This window comes from Anarrhichthys ocellatus, unplaced genomic scaffold (genome assembly GCF_004355925.1).
Source record: "Anarrhichthys ocellatus isolate YVR2014 unplaced genomic scaffold, GSC_Weel_1.0 scaffold59, whole genome shotgun sequence".
NCBI lineage: Eukaryota > Metazoa > Chordata > Actinopteri > Perciformes > Anarhichadidae > Anarrhichthys > Anarrhichthys ocellatus.
In genome coordinates, this window is record NW_022280089.1 from 155,437 (window position 1) to 178,816 (window position 23,380).

At 44.1% G+C, this 23,380-nt stretch overlaps 1 protein-coding gene across 1 annotated transcript in view; it reads right to left on the reverse strand.

The window, feature by feature from the left end:
- The window catches only part of jam3b (junctional adhesion molecule 3b), a 38,926-nt gene that overhangs the window by 10,413 nt on the left and 5,133 nt on the right, over positions 1-23,380 (reverse strand). Inside the window, exon 2 of the mRNA XM_031871587.1 lies at positions 4,925-5,061. Coding sequence (XP_031727447.1) covers positions 4,925-5,061 — 137 coding nt within the window. The remainder of the gene's footprint in view (positions 1-4,924; positions 5,062-23,380) is intronic.

Genomic DNA, 23,380 nt, shown 5'->3' on the forward strand with positions numbered 1-23,380 from the left:
GACAAAAACAACGACCACAGAGGGGCAAAAACAATGACCACAAAGAGGCAAAATAAAGACCACAAAGACAACCACAATACACAAAGACAAACAATGACCACATCAAGTAACAAAATAACCGCAGAGACAAAAGACCACAATGACACAAATGGCAACAACAATGAGACAGAAATGGAAACAAAAAAACATCCACACTATGATAAGAGGAAAACAAAGACAAAACGGAGAGACGAAAAACAAGTGGTGCAAAATGACCAGAGACACAAAGAACGACCACAGTGAGACAAAAAAGAACCACGGTGAGACAACGATCACAACAAGACAAGAAACACAAATCGACCAGAGAAAGAGACACCAAACAACCACGAAGGGACCCTGAATGGCGCGGACAGTATTTAGGTGTAGTCTGCCAATAATTACTGGTTGGAACTAGTCATGGGCCTCTCATTTAAAAAGACCTGCTCAAACGAGCATAACCTTTCCTCCACCAACTGTCATATGGATCCACAGCAGTGTCTGGGGTCACCTGCTAGAGTAGACAGGGTAAGCTGATTAGCCCGCGGTCTTTCTGGAGATCATGACAAGACGACAGCTTGTTTTCAGCCGCCGCTGACAGTAACAAGGCAGCATGGAGGTGAGAAGTAGGTCATGGCTACGCTGGACAACAAAAGACCCACGTCTCAGGGGGTCGCTTGAGAAGTTTAAGTTTGACGCTCATGTTCTGACTTTATTAATATTCCTGTGTCAGATAAATCATTTTCACATGTGCTCCTTGTGAGCCATTCAATATTAAAGCAGAGATGCAGTTCTTCATGATGACATCAAGTATGTTAGTGGCAATAAGTATGAAAACAAATGTTTCAAGCAGCCTTCCACACGCAGGAGCTTCAGTGTGCTGACCCACCCCGAGCCTCCATACTACTAAAGCAGTGGAGCATCATTCAAAACGACAAATATAGCTCAGCAGTTCACAACAGGAAACCTTTATATTTTCTGATTTGATAATTTCAATAAATATTTGAATCGGCTTTGCATCTCGAGACGCAATTTATTCCGTACTGCAGCAGAGACAACAAGGTTTGCTCCCAGGTGGGATAAGTTTAGCTCTACAGCACTAAATGAAAAAAAGTTCTTGACCAACCTAAAAAAAAAAAGTAGTAAAAAGTAATGTTTTCGAACTTTAACCAAAGACTTGCAGAGGAGCAGAAGAGAATGTGCGCTCCTTCAGAAGTGTGACAGTCAGAACAGCACAGATCCAGTGGAAAGCACAGAGCACACAGAGCACACAGTTACAAAGCTGTGTGTAGAGGAGAAGCTCTACATCCTCGTACAAACGCACACTGAAGGAGATCTGTTCTTTACAATGGAAAAAGGTAGAAATGTGAGGGAATCTTCAATAAGAATGCCTGTCAGTTAACCTAAATCCATCCACGCACTAGTGGAAACATGCCTTTAACTGTTTCTAACAAAAGCTTGCGTATGCGAGGCACGTCGCTGCTTCCTTCTGGGTTGGAGCTCCAAATATACGGCCCGTAATGTGTAACTTAACGCCGAATCTAACTAGGCCAAGTATGCAGAGGGTCCGAAATATCAGAAAGGGCCGTGTCGAAATAGAATCCGAAGTTGACAATAAATTATACCAGGTGATTCATTTAGCGCTTCGACTTAACATTAAATGCGGTGCTCCAGATTTTCTGGTCTGACAGAGCTAATGGAGTTTAGCACCCCCCCCCCGTGCTCCTCCTTTATGCAGAGAGTACTGGTGCAGATTAGGCGCCTAAGTGAGCTTGACGTAGACGTAGAAAGCTGGAGAAAGCTGTGGAAACAGCTGTCCAGGAAAACACATGAAACCCCCCCCCCCGCTCACAAAGACACTGAGGTTCATCTGCATTATAAACCAGGCTAGCAAAACGATGAAACTTGTGACTTGCACTTCTACCAGAGATCCTTTACCTCTGGAGGCATTCAACACAATCATTTATATCTGCGAAACGTTTCAACGATGTTTATCAACACGTTAAAAGTGACAATGTCTCGTTCGTGAAATAAGTATTTTGAAAATGTCAACTTTTCACGGATTAAAAGGTCACCCTCCTTAGCTTCCTGTCTGTTCACCGAGTAGCTCATATGCAGCCTTAAGTCATTTGTGTAACGGGAAAAAAAGTAAATGAATCGATTAGTCGACCAACAGGAAATGAATAAGCCGTTTTCATCATCGATTAAGTCATTTTTCAATGCATCTCCCGAGTGAGTATTTGCTATTTGTGACAGTATTCTCTGATCATAAAATGATTTTGGACGAAACCCGAAAACTGAAATTGTTCAAGGCGTCACAATTTTCTCAATCATTACTTTATAGACCCGATACTAATAACAGTGACAGTAACACTCTGACTCCCATCCCAACTGCTTCCTTCTGGGTAACCCTGCAGCAGAGGCTGCGTCTTTTCCCAAGTGGGCGTCAAACAACTGGACCGTCCGGCTGAAGAACGCGAGCCTAGTGAAAGCTGGGGGAAGTGCTGACCGTGCGTTATGAGAGCAGTGTTTCCCATCTGTCCGACACATCCTTCCCTGATCATACTCGTCCTGTCTGTGTCTCTCCTTGAACAGCCTCCGAGGTCTTGCCTTCACCTCTCGTACCAATGGAACCAGTGATAGCTACACGTTATTTATTTGGCCAGTGTAAAATGGGAAGCAACTCTTTTTAAACCAGATTAAATGATGCTGCACCAAACCTAAAACTAGCTTCAAATCAAGGATTACAGATTAGTTTTAAAACCAGGATTTAAATATATATATACTGTATATATTCTCTTCTAATTTACTCCAATTTAAACTGTGAACCAGGATTAACTTTCAATTTACACTTGAGGAGGTTTAACATATCTTTTTGAGATGGACTGAGTAAAAATAATCAAGTTCCGAGAAGAAAGTTAAGGGACAGACTTAACCCAACTGAGTTTTATGATGCTGCTGCTGATGATTCTCAGGAGACCGCAAGGAAACTGTTCTGGAGCTGAACAGGAAGACTGGACCAACAGGCAGTCTCCTTTCTCCTTTACTTTGAAAAAACGTTTTTTCACTGAGGCCTTCACACACTGGGGGCGTGGTAAACAACAACACAAAATTACTAAATATTGAGCTGCGGATATTTCACATCAAAACAAAAAGTTTGAACAGATTTACTCGGGCATAGCTCCCTCTGGTAAACAGGCCTTTATTGTGAAAGGTAAGAACAGGAGGAGAGGATCTAGTATTGACATGCAAATGAATCACACAATAAAACCCACGCATAATTGATCATCTTTTATTTGCTCAACTTGTTCTTAGGCCAACGCGTTTATCTCAAAGAAGGAAACACGGGAGCCCTCATGACGTTAGCCTCGCTAACCTTTTAGCTTGCCAGCTAGCAAACAATGCAACGTTTTGTTAAGGAATACAGAGTAGCTGAAAGTTAAGTCTTTTTTACAGCGTTCTTACAGCAAATTTATTTATTCATGTATTTAACTCAATTTGGGTAAGCGAGCCTCTCAATGCAGATTAAACTATTTGTTTTTGGTTTAATAAACCTGGATCTACTCATTTTTCATTTAGGTTTGCTAAAATCTGCTCAGACTTTATCTTGGATGAAATGAATCCTTGTTGTGTCTTTCTCTCCGAGCCATGACCGGGTCTGTGTGTAAGATGTGTGTGATGTTAGATTGTTAGCTTTTAAAGCATGCAGGTGCTCAGTGACCTACATATGGCATGAATTGCATGTCTCTGTGTTGTCCTTGGTTGGACACATCTGTGGGAGATCTGGCAAATCTGTTTATTTTCTTTTCTTAATCTTCCTTGCCGTCCTCGTGATGGGCGCAGGTTTTTTTTCCTCTGCAATCTTGGTGTAATGCCCTCGTAAAGCCCACAGGTTTTTTTTTACATCTCTGAATAATACAACAGGCACCGAGGAGCCGAGTATTTCCTGTGTAACAAATCCCTCCTTGTCTTTTCTGTTGTTCCCCCTGGGAAAAACCACAGTTGCTTCCTGCGCCGCTGTTCGCTGAATCCAGAGAGGTGAGGCCGCTGCCATAAATAGAACGATTCAATTAAGCAACCTGGTGATATCCCCCTGTGGAACATCTCTGCCTCGCGCCTGTGGAGAATATTCCCACGCCCCTTCAGAGGCTCAGACATCAAAGTACGCACACCCCAGTTTCACTTCATATCCACCGGTTGCTGTTCGCAAACCGCTCACGTATTCCTCAGCCGAGAGTCTCTGCGCATAAATGTGCCGTTGATATGACCGACCATATAATCTTCTCCTTCTTCATTTGTATTCATTATTCACTTCATTTCTGAAATGCTTCCATTGATTCCCCGAAGAGGACTGTTCTCTTCCTCTCTGGTCATCTCCTGCTCCGTGACCAGCACAGACAGCCACATCAAACACTGACACCTCCAAGGCCGTGACCTCCACATGATAGATACTAGACCAGTTTATAGAAATGACAGCACGAGAGATGGCCCCGCATTGCGGCCATCGCACCTTCGACGGAGTGAATGTGTGCATCCAGACACACGCGGACCTGAGAGCAACACGCGCGCTATGTATTCGTGGCTACTGCTACATGAATAACAACGGCCCCGGCTGCTCCGGATACGTATTCAGCACCAATGTTTCCAGCTCAAACGGATGTAAACAAGCATGGATGCGGCTGGTGAGGCGTGTGGTGGAGACGAGAAAGACTGTAAATGCTGAGGGAGGAACATTCATTAACACGCCAGCGCTGCTGGTTCTCTCTGCTACCTCTGAATACGGGAACTAGACCACAAAAGCAAGAAAGGTGTTCATCACATCAAAAGATCACCAGAGTCAACAAGAACACACAAGCAAGAATTTTTGGCATTTTGTGCTTTAAGAGGAGCAGTGTGTAGGGTTTGGTACCATCACTCCTCCCTTTCAGAGGGTGTCTGAGAACTCCAGTGGCCTTCAGGTACCGTAAGGTGAGCTTCTGTGGAAACATGGCGGTGCAACACGGCGGGCACCGTGAAGAGGACCTACGTTGATATGAAGGACCCATTCTAAAGGTAACAAAAACGAAAAATAGTTATGAATATTATATTCTCTTTCTGCCAATCCCCCTAAATACTACACACTGCTCCTTTGTGAAGGACTTCCTTTTTGATAATCAAATATCAAAAGTCGAGGAATGGTTGCACTGCATGGTTTTTTTCCACGGTCACTTCACTTGTTCCACCGTCCACCACAGCAAAGAACTTCCATTGATCCTCTCTGGTGACTGAAAATAAAACTATGCCAACTGTGCTGTGAGAATCAGAGAATGATGTCACGATGTCATCATGAGGAAGACTGAATTGAAAGTACAGAAACAACAACTAGAGGCAGTGGTAATTGTTGTTTAAAGTGGTTATCTAACAAAGGTAATACAATGAAGTCTCCCTATCTAAACATTTTGATTACGTTATAAACAATAAAAATGACAGGATTGTGAACCATTACTAACTTAACTTTTATTATAGACATTTTAACCATGCACTGTGTCACTGGGGTGCTGACAGGATTCAAGCAGGGAAAAAAAAAAAAAAAAAAAAAAAGAGAGTTGAACGTCGCATTGCCTCTCGTCTTTAGCCTCAAGGAGATGCGAATTTCCATTTGATAAAAGTCGATGATGTCAGCGGGGACAGAAAGCCTGACAAATTAATTCATAAGAGCATCACATATTACCATAAGCTTCTCTCTGAGACGATTACAGATAGATCCAAGACAAAGCGCCCTGTGGTGCTCCAGTTCCCATAGCAATGTTGTCAATATTTCCATAGTAACTGGATTCTTTTTTCTGTCTCACTTGCCGTTTCCAACCCCCCCTCCCCAACGGTGACCAACACTTAACAGGATCCCACCTGCTTTGGTAGCTGTGGGAGAAAGTGACTAAACAGACCTCAGAGGTCTAGCTAGGAAGCTTGTGACATGATGACAAAGAGGGAGAGGGTTTAGGCCTGAGCAACCCCCCCCCGGTTGTATTGTCACAGCTGTGGTCACCCACCAGTGTGTGTGTTCAACTCTCCCCACCCCACTCACACCTACTTTTACCTCCCTGGTGTCGGTGTGTTGTGACAGCTCTGTCGAAAACTCACGGATATTTCATATTATCGCAGACGAGATGAAATAAAACATCTGAGTAAATCTGGGAAATCCTCTTCTTATTGGTTAGACAAAAACAAGTTTGTTCTTTTTTTTTTTTTTTTCCCAATCACACCCACAAGCCTTTAACCACAGACTTGTGCTCCTCCGAGCTCGAGCTGAGCTACAGACTGATCTGAGACACAAGCATAAGGCATTCAATAGTCGAGATTCACTTCATCTATTACGCGACTTAAAGCGCCTCTGGGGGAACTGTCACTCTGCGCGAAAACGTCCAAAAATGTGTCAAAAGGATAAAGTGGAGGGAAACGCACATGTGGAGTGGTTGAGAGAACATGAGGCAAACTCCACTACATAAATGCATCAGATGCTCCCTCAGCTGCTGAGCAAATGTCACCACGTTTGAGCGCATAAAAGGATGGACCCGGAGCAGCTCGTCAAGCGCGTATAAATATGCAGCTATATAAAACCGACTCATAAATGTATCACATGCTGAACAGGGTGAAGTGGTCCACTAAATTCACTGTTTGCTATGTGGAGCATGTCGGTATTTGGGTCATAGTTTGATTGGTTTCCTGAAAAGGCCGGGAGAGAGAATTCCCTGCTTCCTTGCCTTCCCATCTCTTTCTTTGATGTGGCTTTTTGAATATTTATTAAATATTAGAAATTGCAAGTTGTTGTTTTTACGCTTCGTTTTTATTACGTGCAGATGAAACAAATGAGATATAAGGTGGTAAAGGGGATTGAGTATTGTTGTTTTGACAGACAGACATCTATATCCATCTCTAGATCCATCTATCTATCTATCCATCCATCCATCTATCTCTAGATCCATCCATCTATCTCTAGATCCATCCATCTCTAGATCTATCTATCTCTAGATCCATCCATCCATCCATCTCTAGATCCATCCATCTCTAGATCTATCTATCTATCTATCTATCTATCTATCTATCTATCTATCTACAGTAGATATAGATAGATAGATAGATATATAGAGATATATGGAGATAGATAGAGATAGATAGAGATATATATAGATAGATATATATACACACACACACACACACACACTAGTCCTGCTTTATAATAAAAAATAGACATTACAACATGGACCTTTACCATGTGAGCATTAATGGTGCTGGTAGACAGATTGAGTTATCTTTAGACAGAACCGGGCTAGCTGTTTCCAGTCTTTGTGCTAAGCTAATGGCTCAGCTGCTCATCGTAGCTTCATATTTACAGTACAGACATTAGAAAGTCACAGAGCCTCTTCCTGTGGCCAAGTAGCATACAGCCTGCAGAATTCCAATGTTGAGAGATGAAAGTGGCGTTGGCTAACATTGTGTCCAGAATGCTAAGTGGTGTGCATACAATCAGCTTCAATAAGCACAGGAGCAAAGTTAAGACCTGAAGAGCAGGTGGAGGCAGAGGACAGTTCACATATCGATGTACACAGTGGCACTTCCTAGTATGGATGAAAGGTCATCTGAATACAAAAAGCTAATTCTTTTATCAAGCTATGGAGACTCAAAGACAGCACCCCCCCCAACCATTCCACCTTTGGTGGTTAAACTCATTCTGTCTGACTGAAAGTTGTATCCTGGTATCAGGGGTTCATTCAAATGCAGCCTATGTTATCCAGGTGTATTCAAACACGGTTCATCTTTCCCCACAAGGGCCTCTTGTGTATTCATTTATTCTGCATTTATAGGAGGCCGCTGCAGGGCCCTGATCCGTGAGGCCGGTGATGCCGGGGCAGCCCATGTGCCTTACTGCTGGTGAGCCCTCTGATCCAGTGCGGGGTCAAAGACTCGGCCTGAACCAATGACAGTGTGGAGAGGGGAAGGGGGGGGTAAGGGAGGAGCCGATGGTGTCACTGAATGCCTGGGAACCTGTCACTTTGTGTCAGTGTTAGCGTCTGCATCTGGCCCGCTCTCACTTTGACCTCAAGCTCAGTGCGACTAGCTCACAGGACTGGACCACAGAGTGGGAAAAGCAACTTTTACTCTTCCACCTCACACGCAGCACCTTCTTTTGCTAGTCACGATGCTAGTCGCTGCGTTGAGCCGTTACATACCGTCTCACTTTGTTTAATCTCCTGTATAAGTATGTTTGTCCATTTTCCCATCCTTTTATTGCATATCAAATTACAACAAGACATTTATGTTGGCATGAACAATATCTTCAAAACCAGGTTTTTCATAGCAGAAACATAAACTATTCTCCTGACAAACATCTGCACACAGGATTTAATTACCATATTTTCCATTGAATTTTGTCATATTTGTTGCCAGCAGATATAACAAAAAAATGTACTGACAGCTATAATGTGCACATTAATTCACGTCAGTCATAAAAGAGATGGACAGTGACACGTGTGCATTGTATCATTGTTTATTGTACAGTGGGTACGGAAAGTATTCAGACCCCTTTAAATTTTTCACTCTGTTTCATTGCAGCCATTTGCTAAAATCAAAAAAGTTCATTTTATTTCTCATTAATGTACACTCAGCACCCCATCTTGACAGAAAAAAACAAATGTAGAAATTTTTGCAAAATTTATTAAAAAAGAAAAACTGAAATATCACATGGTCATAAGTATTCAGACCCTTTGCTCAGTATTGAGTAGAAGCACCCTTTTGAGCTAGTACAGCCATGAGTCTTCTTGTGAATGATGCAACAAGTTTTTCACACCTGGATTTGGGGATCCTCTGCCATTCTTCCTTGCAGATCCTCTCCAGTTCCGTCAGGTTGGATGGTGAACGTTGGTGGACAGCCATTTTCAGGTCTCTCCAGAGATGCTCAATTGGGTTTAGGTCAGGGCTCTGGCTGGGCCAGTCAAGAATGGTCACAGAGTTGTTCCGAAGCCACTCCTTTGTTATTTTAGCTGTGTGCTTAGGGTCATTGTCTTGTTGGAAGGTGAACCTTCGGCCCAGTCTGAGGTCCAGAGCACTCTGGAAGAGGTTTTCTTCCAGGATATCTCTGTACTTGGCCGCATTCATCTTTCCTTCAATTGCAACCAGTCGTCCTGTCCCTGCAGCTGAAAAACACCCCCATAGCATGATGCTGCCACCACCATGTTTCACTGTTGGGATTGTATTGGGCAGGTGATGAGCAGTGCCTGGTTTTCTCCACACATACCGCTTAGAATTAATGCCAAAAAGTTCAATCTTGGTCTCATCAGACCAGAGAATCTTATTTCTCATAGTCTGGGAGTCCTTCATGTGTTTTTTGGCAAACTCTATGCGGGCTTTCATATGTCTTGCACTGAGGAGAGGCTTCCGTCGGGCCACTCTGCCATAAAGCCCCGACTGGTGGAGGGCTGCAGTGATAGTTGAGTTTGTGGAACTTTCTCCCATCTCCCTACTGCATCTCTGGAGCTCAGCCACAGTGATCTTTGGGTTCTTCTTTACCTCTCTCACCAAGGCTCTTCTTCCACGATTGCTCAGTTTGGCTGGACGGCCAGGTCTAGGAAGAGTTCTGGTCGTCCCAAACTTCTTCCATTTAAGGATTATGGAGGCCACTGTGCTCTTAGGAACCTTGAGTGCTGCAGAAATTCTTTTGTAACCTTGGCCAGATCTGTGCCTTGCCACAATTCTGTCTCTGAGCTCCTTGGGCAGTTCCTTCGACCTCATGATTCTCATTTGCTCTGACATGCACTGTGAGCTGTAAGGTCTTATATAGACAGGTGTGTGCCTTTCCTAATCAAGTCCAATCAGTTTAATTAAACACAGCTGGACTCCATTGAAGGAGTAGAACCATCTCAAGGAGGATCAGAAGAAATGGACAGCATGTGAGTTAAATATGAGTGTCACAGCAAAGGGTCTGAATACTTATGACCATGTGATATTTCAGTTTTTCTTTTTTAATAAATTTGCAAAAATTTCTACATTTTTCTGTCAAGATGGGGTGCTGAGTGTACATTAATGAGAAATAAAATGAACTTTTTTGATTTTAGCAAATGGCTGCAATGAAACAAAGAGTGAAAAGGGTCTGAATACTTTCCGTACCCACTGTATATGCTGTTAAAGAATGATTTGAAACCCCTTTTATTATTATATCACATGATGCAACATAACTCACACAATGGGACTGCTGATTGCTGACTGACTGAAGTGTCACGTGTACATTTGGCGTGTAAGCGCCGTTAAAACATGAGGCTCCTGTTCTTTAGCCAAACATCCAAAGTTGCTCCGAGTTACAATAATGCATTTAGAGGGAACCGATACTCACTGAATGATATAATATTACTTCATTCATGTGAACCATCTTGGCCCCGAGATAATCGGATCCCGGCCGCTGTATAAAGTGAGTCCTGTTGTTTGGTGCCACACTGCCTCTTCACATGCTCCCAGCAGCCATGCATGCCAATGGAGACCTTTGTTTAGTGACACAGTTTCAGGGCAGTGAGACTGAATGGGTTGCTCAATTAAACGGAACAATGGTCGATGGGTATTGTGGCTGAGGACGCAATGACCATGTGGACCTACATCCAATGGCCGGATCCCCAGTCATGAGCTCCTCGTGGATAAACACGATACTCGGTAGAGTTCTATTTGAGATGCAGTGTAATTCCAGTATTGCACTCGCTGCTGAAACACAGAGCCCCTCCTCTGGCTGTCCGACCTGATTTATCAGCAACATGACTGTCTGTCACCTGTGCAATGATAGGGGTTAGGGATGCACCGTGTGGATTTCTCTTTCAGCCGACACGATAACCGATCATTTTACATTTTGGGTTTTTAATAAGAAGTTCATAGCTTGTAGATTTTTATGCACACCTGAGGTGCCTGATTTAATATTCCATAGTTCTGGCCTAACCAAATCTAACTGATATTGCAATTGATACATAACAAAAACATTTCTGACTCTTCAAATATTTTTTTCTGGTAAAGTACGTGAAAAATGTCAAATGAAATGCTTTGACATGATCCATCAAAAACGACATGTGAATGTACAAAATACTCAATACTCAATGAAGGCTTTTATAGGCCCTAAAGCCACCGGCTGCTTAGTCTGCAGATAAAACACAATGACGACATAAAGTCGACTAATGCTGAATAAAGACATGGAAGGGTTGGGGGACAGCTATGCTACTGTTAGGATTTGGTTGGTTTTTCTATATGTTGGTTACCTACCAAACGTTTGGCATAGGAATTCAAGCAAGCAAGTAATCTATGTGTGTGTGTGTGTGTGTGTGTGTGTGGTGGGTATGTCATGCAAATGTCTCTCGAACCATTCATCCATTTACATTCAATATTCATAGAGTGTCAGTTTAGATGCCTGAAAAAGGTCTGAGGTTATCACAAGCGTAAGAGATTTAAACGTCTTGTTTTATGATATGAAGTCAGTAAATATCCCGCTCGTGAATTGTGAAGCTTTCATGTGTAACAAGTGGCTAAATAAAACTACAAAAACCTAATTACGTTTAACACTAGTCCGCCTTGTGTATACTGGTGCCTAACGTTAGCTTTTTAATTCTGGTGATTGCATTCATGATTCAAAAACCATGAAAGCCGTGTTCATTTGTGAAGATTATCTTGCTGAACAAAACGTGTATCATAAACGGAGCTTATTTTCTGCAATAATCCAAAATCCCCTTTGGCTTTCTGTGGAGGGAACCAGTGTGACGCTAACTTCCTACAAAAATACATCATCCCTGCAGCGCTCTACAAACTAGTGACCAGGATGGATTGCAGATGCTGTTTACGCCAACGTTAGACGGATGCTAAATACTCGCTGCGCATGAGCAGACAGCAGACAGGAACAGCGCCACTCCGCCAAACTGTGTACATGTCTGCCATTGAAATTTCTAAAGTTACCGTCTGCAACCTCTTTTTTATATCCGCTGTGGTAATGTCACATCAAACAACTAATGTCACCGTGTTTCTGACAGCGGGCACAAGATCAATTTGGCTTTGATTTACCGGCTCCATCTATGCTTTCATTATCGGAATAATGTATAATCATTTGCCAGTTTCTGCTAAAATATTTCGTGCATCCCCAATATGAATTTTCATTAAAGCCAAACTGCAAGAATTTAAACACCAATCCAAAATGTAATGCCTTCACAGGCCTTTTGTATACACACACCAACTGTGTTATTATATGGTCTTTTCAATATCAACCTGTAAAATACTATGTGTTCACTGTGTCAGTGATGATGGAAATGTCAATACAAAGAGCTGGAAGGGAGAAAAGAACTGGTGCTACATGTCGCATTTCTTTCAGTCCTGAAGTTTCAGCTGGTGTCAGTGTGGCTTAATGATGATGTGGACAATTGCAGGTAATAACCTACAATCATGAGCTGTTCCTCGCTGCAGTGAGAACGGGTCAAATGGCCAGGCGCTATTTATAGCGGCTGTCAGCGCCAGCCAGAGCCCCCCCCCGCAGTCTGCTAATTAGAATCCCTCCCAGGTAAGAAGTGTGAGCAGCGGTAGCACTCGCTGCCTCTCACAGGCACCCTGGGGAGGCCTTGAATGCACCTCATGATCAAATAAATTGGCCGCTCATTTTTTCCAGCCCAGGTCAGCCTCTTGAGGGGAGACAGCGAGAGCGCCTTGTCAAAACAGATCGAAGCTCAGGGCCCGAGAGGCTGAGCGGGGGCCTCCCCAGGCGCGGCGTCTCTGTTATGCGAGTAATCCGACGTGCCACACATGTCGGGTGTCCGAGTGCATCGGGAGCTCTGTGGCGTCAGCAGAGAGGAGACCTAACTGGACGGGGTGGTGGGGGGTTCAAATTCAATTCACTTTTTGGGGGGCTGCAGTCAGAGTCAAAATCCCCGCGCTTGCACAAAAAAAAAAAATATCTGTGGTACATCACGCCACACTCTGTGCCAGAATTAGCCCCTCGCCACACAGATGCACAGATGGCATCGGCGGAATGCTTCACATTCTAGTCCGGGCTGCCTGACCCCTTCCTTAATCCTAATTAGGAATGCTCAACACAGGCCCCCTTTTTAAAGCATGATGAAACATTTGTGGCCGTACAAACTGTATGGTGGCATGGCTGTGCCAGAGGCTTATGGGTAGTATTATCCTGCCAGTCCACGGAGGGCGACGCCATTTTAAACCGATCACTAGAGCAGGGTTCTTATGAGTGACTCCTGCTACTGTGCACTAACCTATATCCTCCCTGCCAGTCAACAATGAACTGGTCAGATAATAATACATGGTGGTAAATCCCTGGATAACATTCTGCTGTCTGTCCTTTCAACCGGACACGTCAAAAAAACCTCCCCCACCCGCGCGCACACACACACACACACACACACACACACACACAGGAACCCTTTTCTAAAGCTTTCCATCAGCACGCCACAAAGGATTAACTAATAATTCCTCTACAACATCTAAAGATCTGGGAACACTCACATCTGCAGATATCGGGCTAATCTGGATGCTGGGATATTAACTTAATTTATTTTTTTGACCCGGCCAGCATTTCCTTTACCTAATAATGCTCGTTGGGCCGGGACACGGACATAGAGATGTGAAGGGGGGGAGTGAGGGGAGTGTAGCTGAGCCAATGTGCCACAGCCTGCAGAGATAAGCGCTCATTGTCGGGTGCATGGAGGGCGAGCGGTAGCTGAGAGCGATGAGCTAAGGCTCGACTGACAACTGAACAATAACACAACAGCACACGGCAGAGACATGTTGACTTAGCGGGTCCAAAAGGTTTAATCTGCCTCGCTTCCTGCGGCGCCCGAAGGATGCCCGGCTGTGGGACCAAAAGAGCTCAACTGAAAGGGTGCGATGCGGCCTTTTGGGGATAACTTTTTATGCATCTCTGTGCTGACTTTACTCTGAACTGTTTTTCATGAGTTAGAAACCCTTTTTATTGTCATATACAGATACACGAAATTTGACTTCTGCATTTGACCCATCCCTGTATATAGGGAGCAGTGGGCTGCCAATGACAGGCGCCCGGGGAGCCTGGGGTTCAGTGTCTTGCTCAGGGACACTACGACACGTGACACGTCCCAGTCAAGGATCGAACCGTTGACCCTGCGTTTACCAGACAACCCTCTTAAGCCAGTGAGTGTTTCTTTAATGCCTCTGCTCTGGGAGTCATCTCATTGAGGCTCGTCGGAACTGAATGACAACGAACCGACTATGCATGACTGCCGGCAGACAAATGTAACAGCGCATTAACACGCGCGCACACAAACCGGAGTGTAGCCCGACGCGCTCATGTCTCGAGCTGTGTAGCTCGGCACATTTGCGGCACTCGGGAGCGTAACGTGTGAGACAGCAGCAGGAAGCTTATAAATTCTTCATAAAAGGGCCCAGTCATCAAGATGCTATCAGCCGTGGACCAGCAGGCCCAGGACCAGCACCAGTATTACAGTCTGCTCTTCACAACAGTGGCGTCCCACGGCTCCGGCCTACTACCCGGCCCTTTGTTTTCGCTCTGGAACAAAAGCCATGTTTGTTTGGTGGAAGTCTGAATACTGGAAGAGCATGGCGGTTAGATTCACGTGATCCATGTCTGATCACTGAGGGAGACAATCGACAGCTTTAGAAGCAATAAACATGTGTTATTAGAGCATGATTTTTGTTTTTTGCAACTCTTTCACTCACCTGAAAGTGAGCAGGCTGACTGGAGTTTTATGTTCTTTATTATCATATGCACAACAATCACAGTGTATCAGTCGTTGGCAATGAACATGTTGGATCTCAGGCTCCCTGAGTTTCATGTTAATAATCATAGGACATTATTTTAATAGCTCTCATCTTACATTTCATTTAGTAGTTCATTTTGCATGCTATGGTGCTGCTAACATGTACATTAACATGCTTCAGTTATATACATGTTATGTTACTTTATGTTACCAGGTTTATAATTCTGTTTATTATAATTCTGTTCTGTTCTCTCTAAGGGTCATTATAACTGATAATAAAATAGTAATAATAAAGTTATACTGTATACGGTGAAACTACTATTTTCTGAGATGTTATCATGCCATTACAACCCTACCAACAACACTGCTCATTAAATATGTATAAAAAGGGAAAACCATGCAAGCAAAAGCAAAAAGAATCTAAGGAACAAAATAATGCAAGATAAAACAAAAGAGTAAAATATATACCAAGAAATATGAAATAAAGTAAGACAAATGAATCGTAAATATGTGATAGACAGTAGCAAATGAATAGACTGAATAGAAACAGGAATGTGGTAATGTATTTGAGTATTAATAAATGCCACTTCCATTTGATGGAACAGTTTTCCACAAACACAAACACCATGAACCGTCTCCAGCACTAAAAGCCAACATAGTCCATAACAACAGTACATCGTCTGTGAGGACTATCAATCCAGATGAACAGACTCCAGAAGCTGTTTGAGACAAATGCAATGTGCAGGAGAGTTTTAGAAGTGTGGCATTTCAATAAGCACAACACCAGAGGGAAGGAGCGCCTGCTGACTGTGAGAGCAAAAAAACAAACTAAAGTCAAGCAGCGTGGTCAAGCTTGTTACCGCTGCAAAGATCTACTCTACGACAAAGACTTCCTTCAGAGCAGCCTCCTCGCCAACGATGGCAACTGGCCTGCACGTATAATGCTGTGGGAGGCAACTCTGAGCGCTTTTCATTGTCCCTTAGTGCTTTTCATTGTCCCTTAGTAAGCACTAATGTGGAGTACGGGAAGTGCAGAATGTGTGAGGGGGATGACTGGTCAGAGGTGAAGTGAGCTCTGACAGCCAGGCGTGGTCGAGGGGACCGGGGTCACTTCAGGCACCCCCGTCTTTTGTTCTTAAGAGTCTGTATTTTGGAAGTGTTCATTCCGATCTCTGAAATACCTGATTAAAAGGGTGGGGCCGCCTGCTCATAAGCCACATACTGAACACGCACTTCCAAATTCCTACTTTGCAAGACACATGACTGGGAGTAAACCACGACTGTTACTCATTTAAGAGACAGTTGTTTATGAACACTGTGTGCCTTCCATGAGAAAAAACAAAACAAAAATAAATATTGAGACATCGCAGCGTGCGATTTCCAAGCAGGAATTTGCCAACGAGCCGCCCCCCTCAGACAACAAATGTGCATAAAGGCATACTCTGAACTCAAATAGTTTGCACAGGCTGACTGAGCTGTGGGACAGGGAATGTTGCTGAAACAACAGCTGGGGAAGGAAACCATCTGAGGCTCCTGCTGCTGACCACCACGCCCCCCCACACACACATCCATCACCTGCTCAGTGAGGAATCCTTGATGGGTTTCCGTGGGAAATACCAGACAGAGGCATCAGACAGCCGAGCGCTCCATGCCTCCCATTCTGTTTTCCAGCCTCTAACCAATGCCGTGTGTGTGTGTGTGTGTGTTCATGGTCACACAGGAAGTAAAAGGTGTGCCGTACACAGTCACGGGCCGGGAAACAATGGCAAAGGTCCAAAGCTTTCATGGTAAGAATAGAGGACAGCTGGCGACCTAGTCACCTGCTGTCTCTGCTTGTGTCATACATAACTGCTCCGTGGCAGAGCATGGCATCCGTGCGCTGTCCTGTTCAATATTTTGCTGATTAGATAAAATAGTCATTCTTGGGGACAATCAAAACCAATTGATTTAATGCTGCGCACACATGAAAACATTTTTCTAATTTTAGCTTTTTTTTTTCTCCTATGGCTAACAATGCTCAGATATGGGATATTTCGTTCTTACCTTTCACAATAAAAGCCCTATACATATAATATTCGCAGGCATTTTTCGTGTTGCTTATTCATCGAGTCCGCTGGTGTGTAAAGGCCTTAACATGCAGCATAATTGTTGAATGATTCAGCTGTGTAGGAAACTAATCACAAGTGAGTCACAGTGAGTGGAATATTCCACCAATTAGAAACCAGAGTCACCAGTCAGCCTGTTGCCTCCAGTGAGAAGGATCCAGACTGCACTGAATCCCGTGGAAGTGTGCTCAGCAGGCCCAGCCCCGATAAGCCGTGGCAACCGCTGATTGGCGTAACGCCAGGCTCAATCTGCTTAAACGCATCCATCTCAACCCTGAAAGGAAAGCGGCCTAATAGAGCGGGCCGTGTTGTGCTCGGATGTGACTGGAACCTTTAGCTCGGGTACCAGCGCCCTCGCTGCAGTCCTTCGGAGCTCCCCCCCCCCACTGCAGAACTGAGCGTCTCTCCCAACGAGCTTACCACGCTAACAATCGCCCCAGAGGGACGCCGCCCACAGATGTGAACGCTGATGATCTTGAGTGTTGATGATCCGAGATAAAACTGTACAGTCGCTCAGTGCCGCATGAGTGATCCTAGGCGAGGGAAGGGAAGGGGCGGATTCATTACACCGAGCTCTTGCTGGACGGGGGCCGCTCCGAGACACTCGTTAGCACGGAGATCGCCTACAGATTCCCTCTGAGAGTGTGGTGCAGAGCTCAAGGAACCATAAGATCATTGTTCTCGCTTAAAACCGGATCTTGGCAGAATAAATGGCTTTTTGGGGTGGAGTGCGGCGAGCGCCGGGGTCGGTGGCCTGTTGTATGTTTCCCCCACTTGTTCACCACCCACACACACATATATTCTGAGGCTTCATGTGCACGTCGCAAACTTTACCCCTTGCCGACTAAATGGCTTTTGTTCTCGTGTTTTCCGCCGTTGTTTTCTTATTTTCACAATGAATTATTTGTTGGCTCTTTGCCTTTGTATGCTGAATATTTTAGGAAGTGCACATCTGTGCTCTCTGTATTCTTGGGTTCAGGTTGTATAACATGGAGACGTGGCTTTGTTTTCTATATATGAGGGAGACCAAGCCGTAGACTGAGACTAATTAAGGAACAAGTCAAGCACCTGAAGAACAAGTACAGTCGTGTCTATAGCCACCATCAAGATTCCGTGCGGTCACAATTTTCTGTCAAGCAGTCGGTGCAACCTGCTTATCTGTTGACGTTTTTTAAGATGCGCCAGTATACTTGAAGGGCAACTTTTACACTAGGGGTCACTAAAAGGCGGACCGCGGTCCGGATCCGGACCCAGACGCCGTTGTATCCGGACCCTGGACGTAAAACCGATTTTATTTTTGACGGAGGGCTTCTATTTTAACCGGCGCAGTTTGTTCAGCCTTCGCGGTACTTGTTCAGCAGTGCAGGAAACACGCCGACCAATGCGTTGCAAATCACATCACGTGATGCAGCTCAGCCAATCAAAAATGGGTATTTTGACAAGTTTTCTGACTTGAGTGAGATGTTCATACACCATGACACAGGGGGGAGAGACGAGGAAAGAGAAAGAAGACTAGGATAATTTCTTGAGTCAGAAGTTATTTCACATGACGTCCAAAAAGAGAAAAGTGGTCAGAGACCAGAGTCTGTAACTATTAATGGACAGACGCTTATAGATTAATTCTTCACACGGACAGTTTAATACCAGTGTGTCTCATATGTTCAGAGACCGTGACGATTATTAAAAGTGGTATTGTGAAGCGTCACTACGAGACAAAGCACAACTCTTTTTAGCAAACGTACCCACTCACATCTAAATGAAGACACAGAAAATAAACCTAAGAGTCCAGTATGATCAGAATCCTAACACATGAATTCACTGCCCAACAATGATGTTAACAGAGAGAATAGAGCTGAAACAAGTGGCAGATAAAGTCCCTGCACATCAACTTATCTTGTTGGAAGATGAGAAAAATATAATATTGATTTTTGATTGGCATCACTTCACACCTGAATTAACTGAATTTAAAGCTGCAGGGCAATTCTGTGAAATAAATTTTTCTAAAATTGAGTACTTTATTTTAAGATGCACATTTCTGAAAAGCTTTTTGTTATGTCAGTTATTCTTTAATCCAGCCATTATTTTACTTGAAATGAGAAGAACATTTATGTATTATTTATAATCCATCCAGTTAAATTTGAAAACAGAATAATAATTGTTAAAATATAATTGATGTGTACTTTCTTTATTTGCTTTGACAGTTGACTACACAGAGACATTGGTACTACTACTAGACTTCTTGAATATATACAGTATATGGCACTAAATAGCGCAAGTTAGATATTATTGTAATGTTCCGGACCTTTGCCCGAGGAGATTTTTGCAATCTGGACCTTTTGGAATTTTAATTGAATACCCCTGTTTTACACCTTAAAGGCAGTTAAAGACAGGTCTTGGTCAGTACTACTTCAGTTTTTTTTTTTATATTTTGGCATCTTTCCACCCACAAGGGTAGTTTTTGTAGTCTTGGAAAATCCCACATAACAAGAACCCCCTCGTTCCACATGGCTTCTCTTAAGGTTACCTCTTAAGCCCGGATAATCACCGTCGCATAAATATATTCATCTGACTTTGGAAGCGGAGCAGCCTTGTGAAAGGAAATGGCAGAGTAGATAACGTGGTCATTTTGGGAATGACTTACAGGATGGGTTGAGAAGCTGACAATTTAGTTTAATTACAATCTTAATGGCAAAAGATTCAGGAAATCCCTGAACACAGACGGGCTGCGGAATATTCACAGGCTCATCATCCAGTTTTTTTTTTCCATCATTTAGGTCAATACAGAGTACAGTGTTTGAAAACACATTTAAAATACTATGCTGCTGCTGTTTTGCAGCTAAAAGTTTAACGTCACGACGTAATACTTAAGTCTCTGATCAGCTTTGAGGCTTCAGCCTGGCCATTTTTGAGTGACCTGTTCCAACGATGACAAATGCCTGACAAACCACTGAGTCACCATGAAATCCACCCAAATTGCTTTCTCTACTGCTTTAAATGACACAGAACCCAAGCAGGGCCACACCGTAAAGCCCCCTCTATTGAAGTTCAGACGGGGGGGGGGGGCTAATGCTAGCAACCGCATTACAAACTCGTCTCCTATGTCTGGCATCCTGACAAATATCTGAGGCACTCACTTACCCCAAGTATGCCCTCACACACATGTGGCAACGTAGGCTGTGTGTGCTGGGCTTCTCCTCCAGCACGACTCACAGCATAGCCTAAAAAACAGGGACGCTCACGGGGCACTCGTGATCTTTCCTGACAGAATCAAGGCATTCCATTAACGCTCCTAGATATCAACCGTCTTCAAAGCTCTTTAAGTATTCAGTCCCATTTCATCCAGCGAGACGTTGGGACGCAGAGGGAGGAGGCGCTCACATGGAGGTCTTCCAATCAACTTTTTCACCGTTTGGCCTAAAAGCCGTTGGTGTGAGAGAGCAGTACCGTTCAGATCAATGGATTGCCCTCTACCAAAAGATATTTTGGCAAGCTCTACAACAGCATAACAGTGCTATCAACTCCAGCTCAATCTCGACATATTTTAAACTACGTGGCCCTTCACGCCACGTGGCCAGATGGTCTGGTACAATCTGCTACTCTATCTGTCCAGTCAGCTGAATGCACTCTGTGCTCCTGACAGTGCTGGTGGGCTTTCTACCGCAGCAGAGCTTTTGATCGTGGCTACAATGCAGCTTTTGTAATTTGCATGAAAAAAAGGGGAGAGCAAATGAGGTGAAGCGCACTGGCCGAAATGATAATGGAACCAACAGCCTATCATCTGACTACAATTTAGCTTTTTCTATTAGCTTAGCTAATTGGCAACTTGTACTACTTGTTGCTAATTGGACTGTAAACAATGACCGGAAGAGGAAGTCTTGGCCATTATATTCATTATCCAGATATCTACTGGCTACACCAGAACCCCAGATACATTGGTCGTTGTCCCCAGAGGCTAAATCGTCTCCAGACCGATGGGTTCCAAGATAAGAAACAGTTTAGCTGGTTCCTCCTGTTTCCCGTCCTTGTGCTAAGCTAAGCTAAGCGGTTACTGGCTGCTGTAGCTTCAAATACAACAAACAGCAATGAGAGTGATATAAACCTTTGCATTTCATTCAAAGTGAATAAGAGGATCTCCCAAAATGTTGAACTATTCCATGAATATAAGAAGACAATATGTCTTTTGAGTCAAATAGGAAAAACTTTCTGATTGTAATGTCTTATGACTCGTCACAAATAGTCAAAGTGACATTTGAATTCCATTAGCTTGGACAGGCTCAAGTATCAAACTCCAGGGAGTTGCAGCAAACTCATTCGAGCCCAAATCTAATTTGTGGTTTCTGTTGACAGCCAGCACTGTCCTGCATTATTTTAAGTTGAACTCGAGACGGTGTTAAGAACGGCCTCAGATGATGCTGAGCTTTTACCTCATTGTGCCTCAACAGCAAATGTCTAAGTTCTAAGCCAATATAGGACCAGAGAGTAACGTGTCACGGAGGAATCCACGGCATCACCATTATTGCTCTTACACACACACACATAACTTAATCATCACTAATAACTGGTTTGGATCAGCACCAAGATGTCTGGGTCATGTCTGACCCTAAACCTCCTCTCTGCTGCCAAGTCTGGAGCCGATGAGCCCCTCTTTTAAGAGATGAAGACGAAGATCAATCTCCATGGAGTCCTATCCACTAAGAAATTGTTAAGTTTGTCCTTTTCAATTAGCAGGGGTAGATTCTGTTGTCATCCCTAAAGCCACATTCGGTGCTGGCCGAGTGTAACTGCCAGGCTTGCCGGCATGCAATAAATCATTTCCTCATTTTATTTATTTTTAAGTTGAGAGCATCAAGGTCTAGGTCTTGCTCACTGACCGAGCCCCATCTATCACTTCTGCGCTGTGCTGTTTTGAACCCATTTTGCACTGCTCTCCCAGAAGACGCCGGTAACTCACATGTTAGTCCTCTATCTGACATTTAGTGTCTGTGGCTGGGATTCACCACGAACACCTCCTGTCAAACGCCGTCGTTCCAAAGACGGACACCACTGCATGTGCCTAGAATTATGTTAAAGTAGATGCTACATGCTGTTTTTAATTTGATAGCCACATGTCTAGCAGGTGCATCCACACCCTCCACCTCCACAGTAGCATGCTGCAGGCCTGACATGGACCTGGAGGTGTGGAAACCCCCCTAATTACAGGCCACCAGATGTAAGACAAGGAAATGAGCTCCAAGCACCAGGGCTCCTGATTATCAGAGGGAGCTCTTGTGCTAATAAGAACTAGTAGCATACCAATGTTATTTGCAGCATTGCTATCAATCAAAACAAAAACAACACACCCTATTACCTCGTTCCGAGGCGATGACGCAGAGCAGGAAACTCCCTAACAATCTGCACTCACAACAGCCCGTGCTGTAGGTGGAAAGCTCTTGTCTCCAAGGTAACACACAGATAACAGTTTGTGACCCCCCCGGGAGCTCCGCCCCGATATCTCATTATCGTGGCCATGTGTCATCAAATGAGTCGAATTCCATCTCACTGGTTCCTTCAATATAATCCAGACAAAAACAAGGATTAAAAGACTCCAGATGTAATTTCTGACAAACAGGTCAAAAAGATTGTGCAGTCCTCTAACCCCTCCCCTGTTTTATTTCTTTCCATGACTGACATTCTGTCAACTCCTCGGGAAGTCAAAAAGCCTGTCTGCTGTTTCAAAATGCTTTTAGCCCGACACTGGCTAACTTTAGAGCTGATTTTAATATTTTAGTTTGATATTAGGGCTCACTTGGGTCTGGTTCCTGCCATCATTCATCCTTTAACATCCCTATGTGGCCTTACACCAATGGACTGAGCCTCAATGTTATTTCATCTCCACTTTACTACCATTCAGATTAAAATAAATAAGTTTCCTGGCAGTTCTTTTGAGATATGGTGAAGCTACTGTATCCGTGTTGTGTCCACAATCATTTTCACTGTCCATGTTCCTAATGATTTGGTCTGGAATGGGCTGTGATCAAACACTTGAGGTCGTCAGATGATTCTGCCTCGCGGCTATTTTTAGACGGTAATTGCCCTTTTGTTTGCGGCCTGGTAAACAAAAGATGAATCCGGAGCGATTATTTGGTTATGACTCTCAGCGGGAGCGCAGCCTCCAGCATTTCTCCTCTCTGAGCGACGTCGCGCTCGGCCACATGCAGTTCATCGCCTCCACCGCGTCGCTAATGAAACCCCTAATTATTTGACTGAGCCGACAGGCGTCCCCGATGTTTGATCGATGGCGCTCTCTTTTGACCTATTGACGTGCTCTGTCAGAGTCCGGTGGACACGCGAGCGGGAGAGCTGCGCTGGCTCGCTCCCTCCGGGGACCATGTGACCACAGATAGAGATCATCAGACAGGAAGCCTCTCTTGTGCTGCCCTAAACTCAGGCAGCCAGCACAGAGGCATCTTGGGGATTATCCTGTTGATCTAGAGTGGCCCAAACATCGACTGTAATGATGTCTTGTCA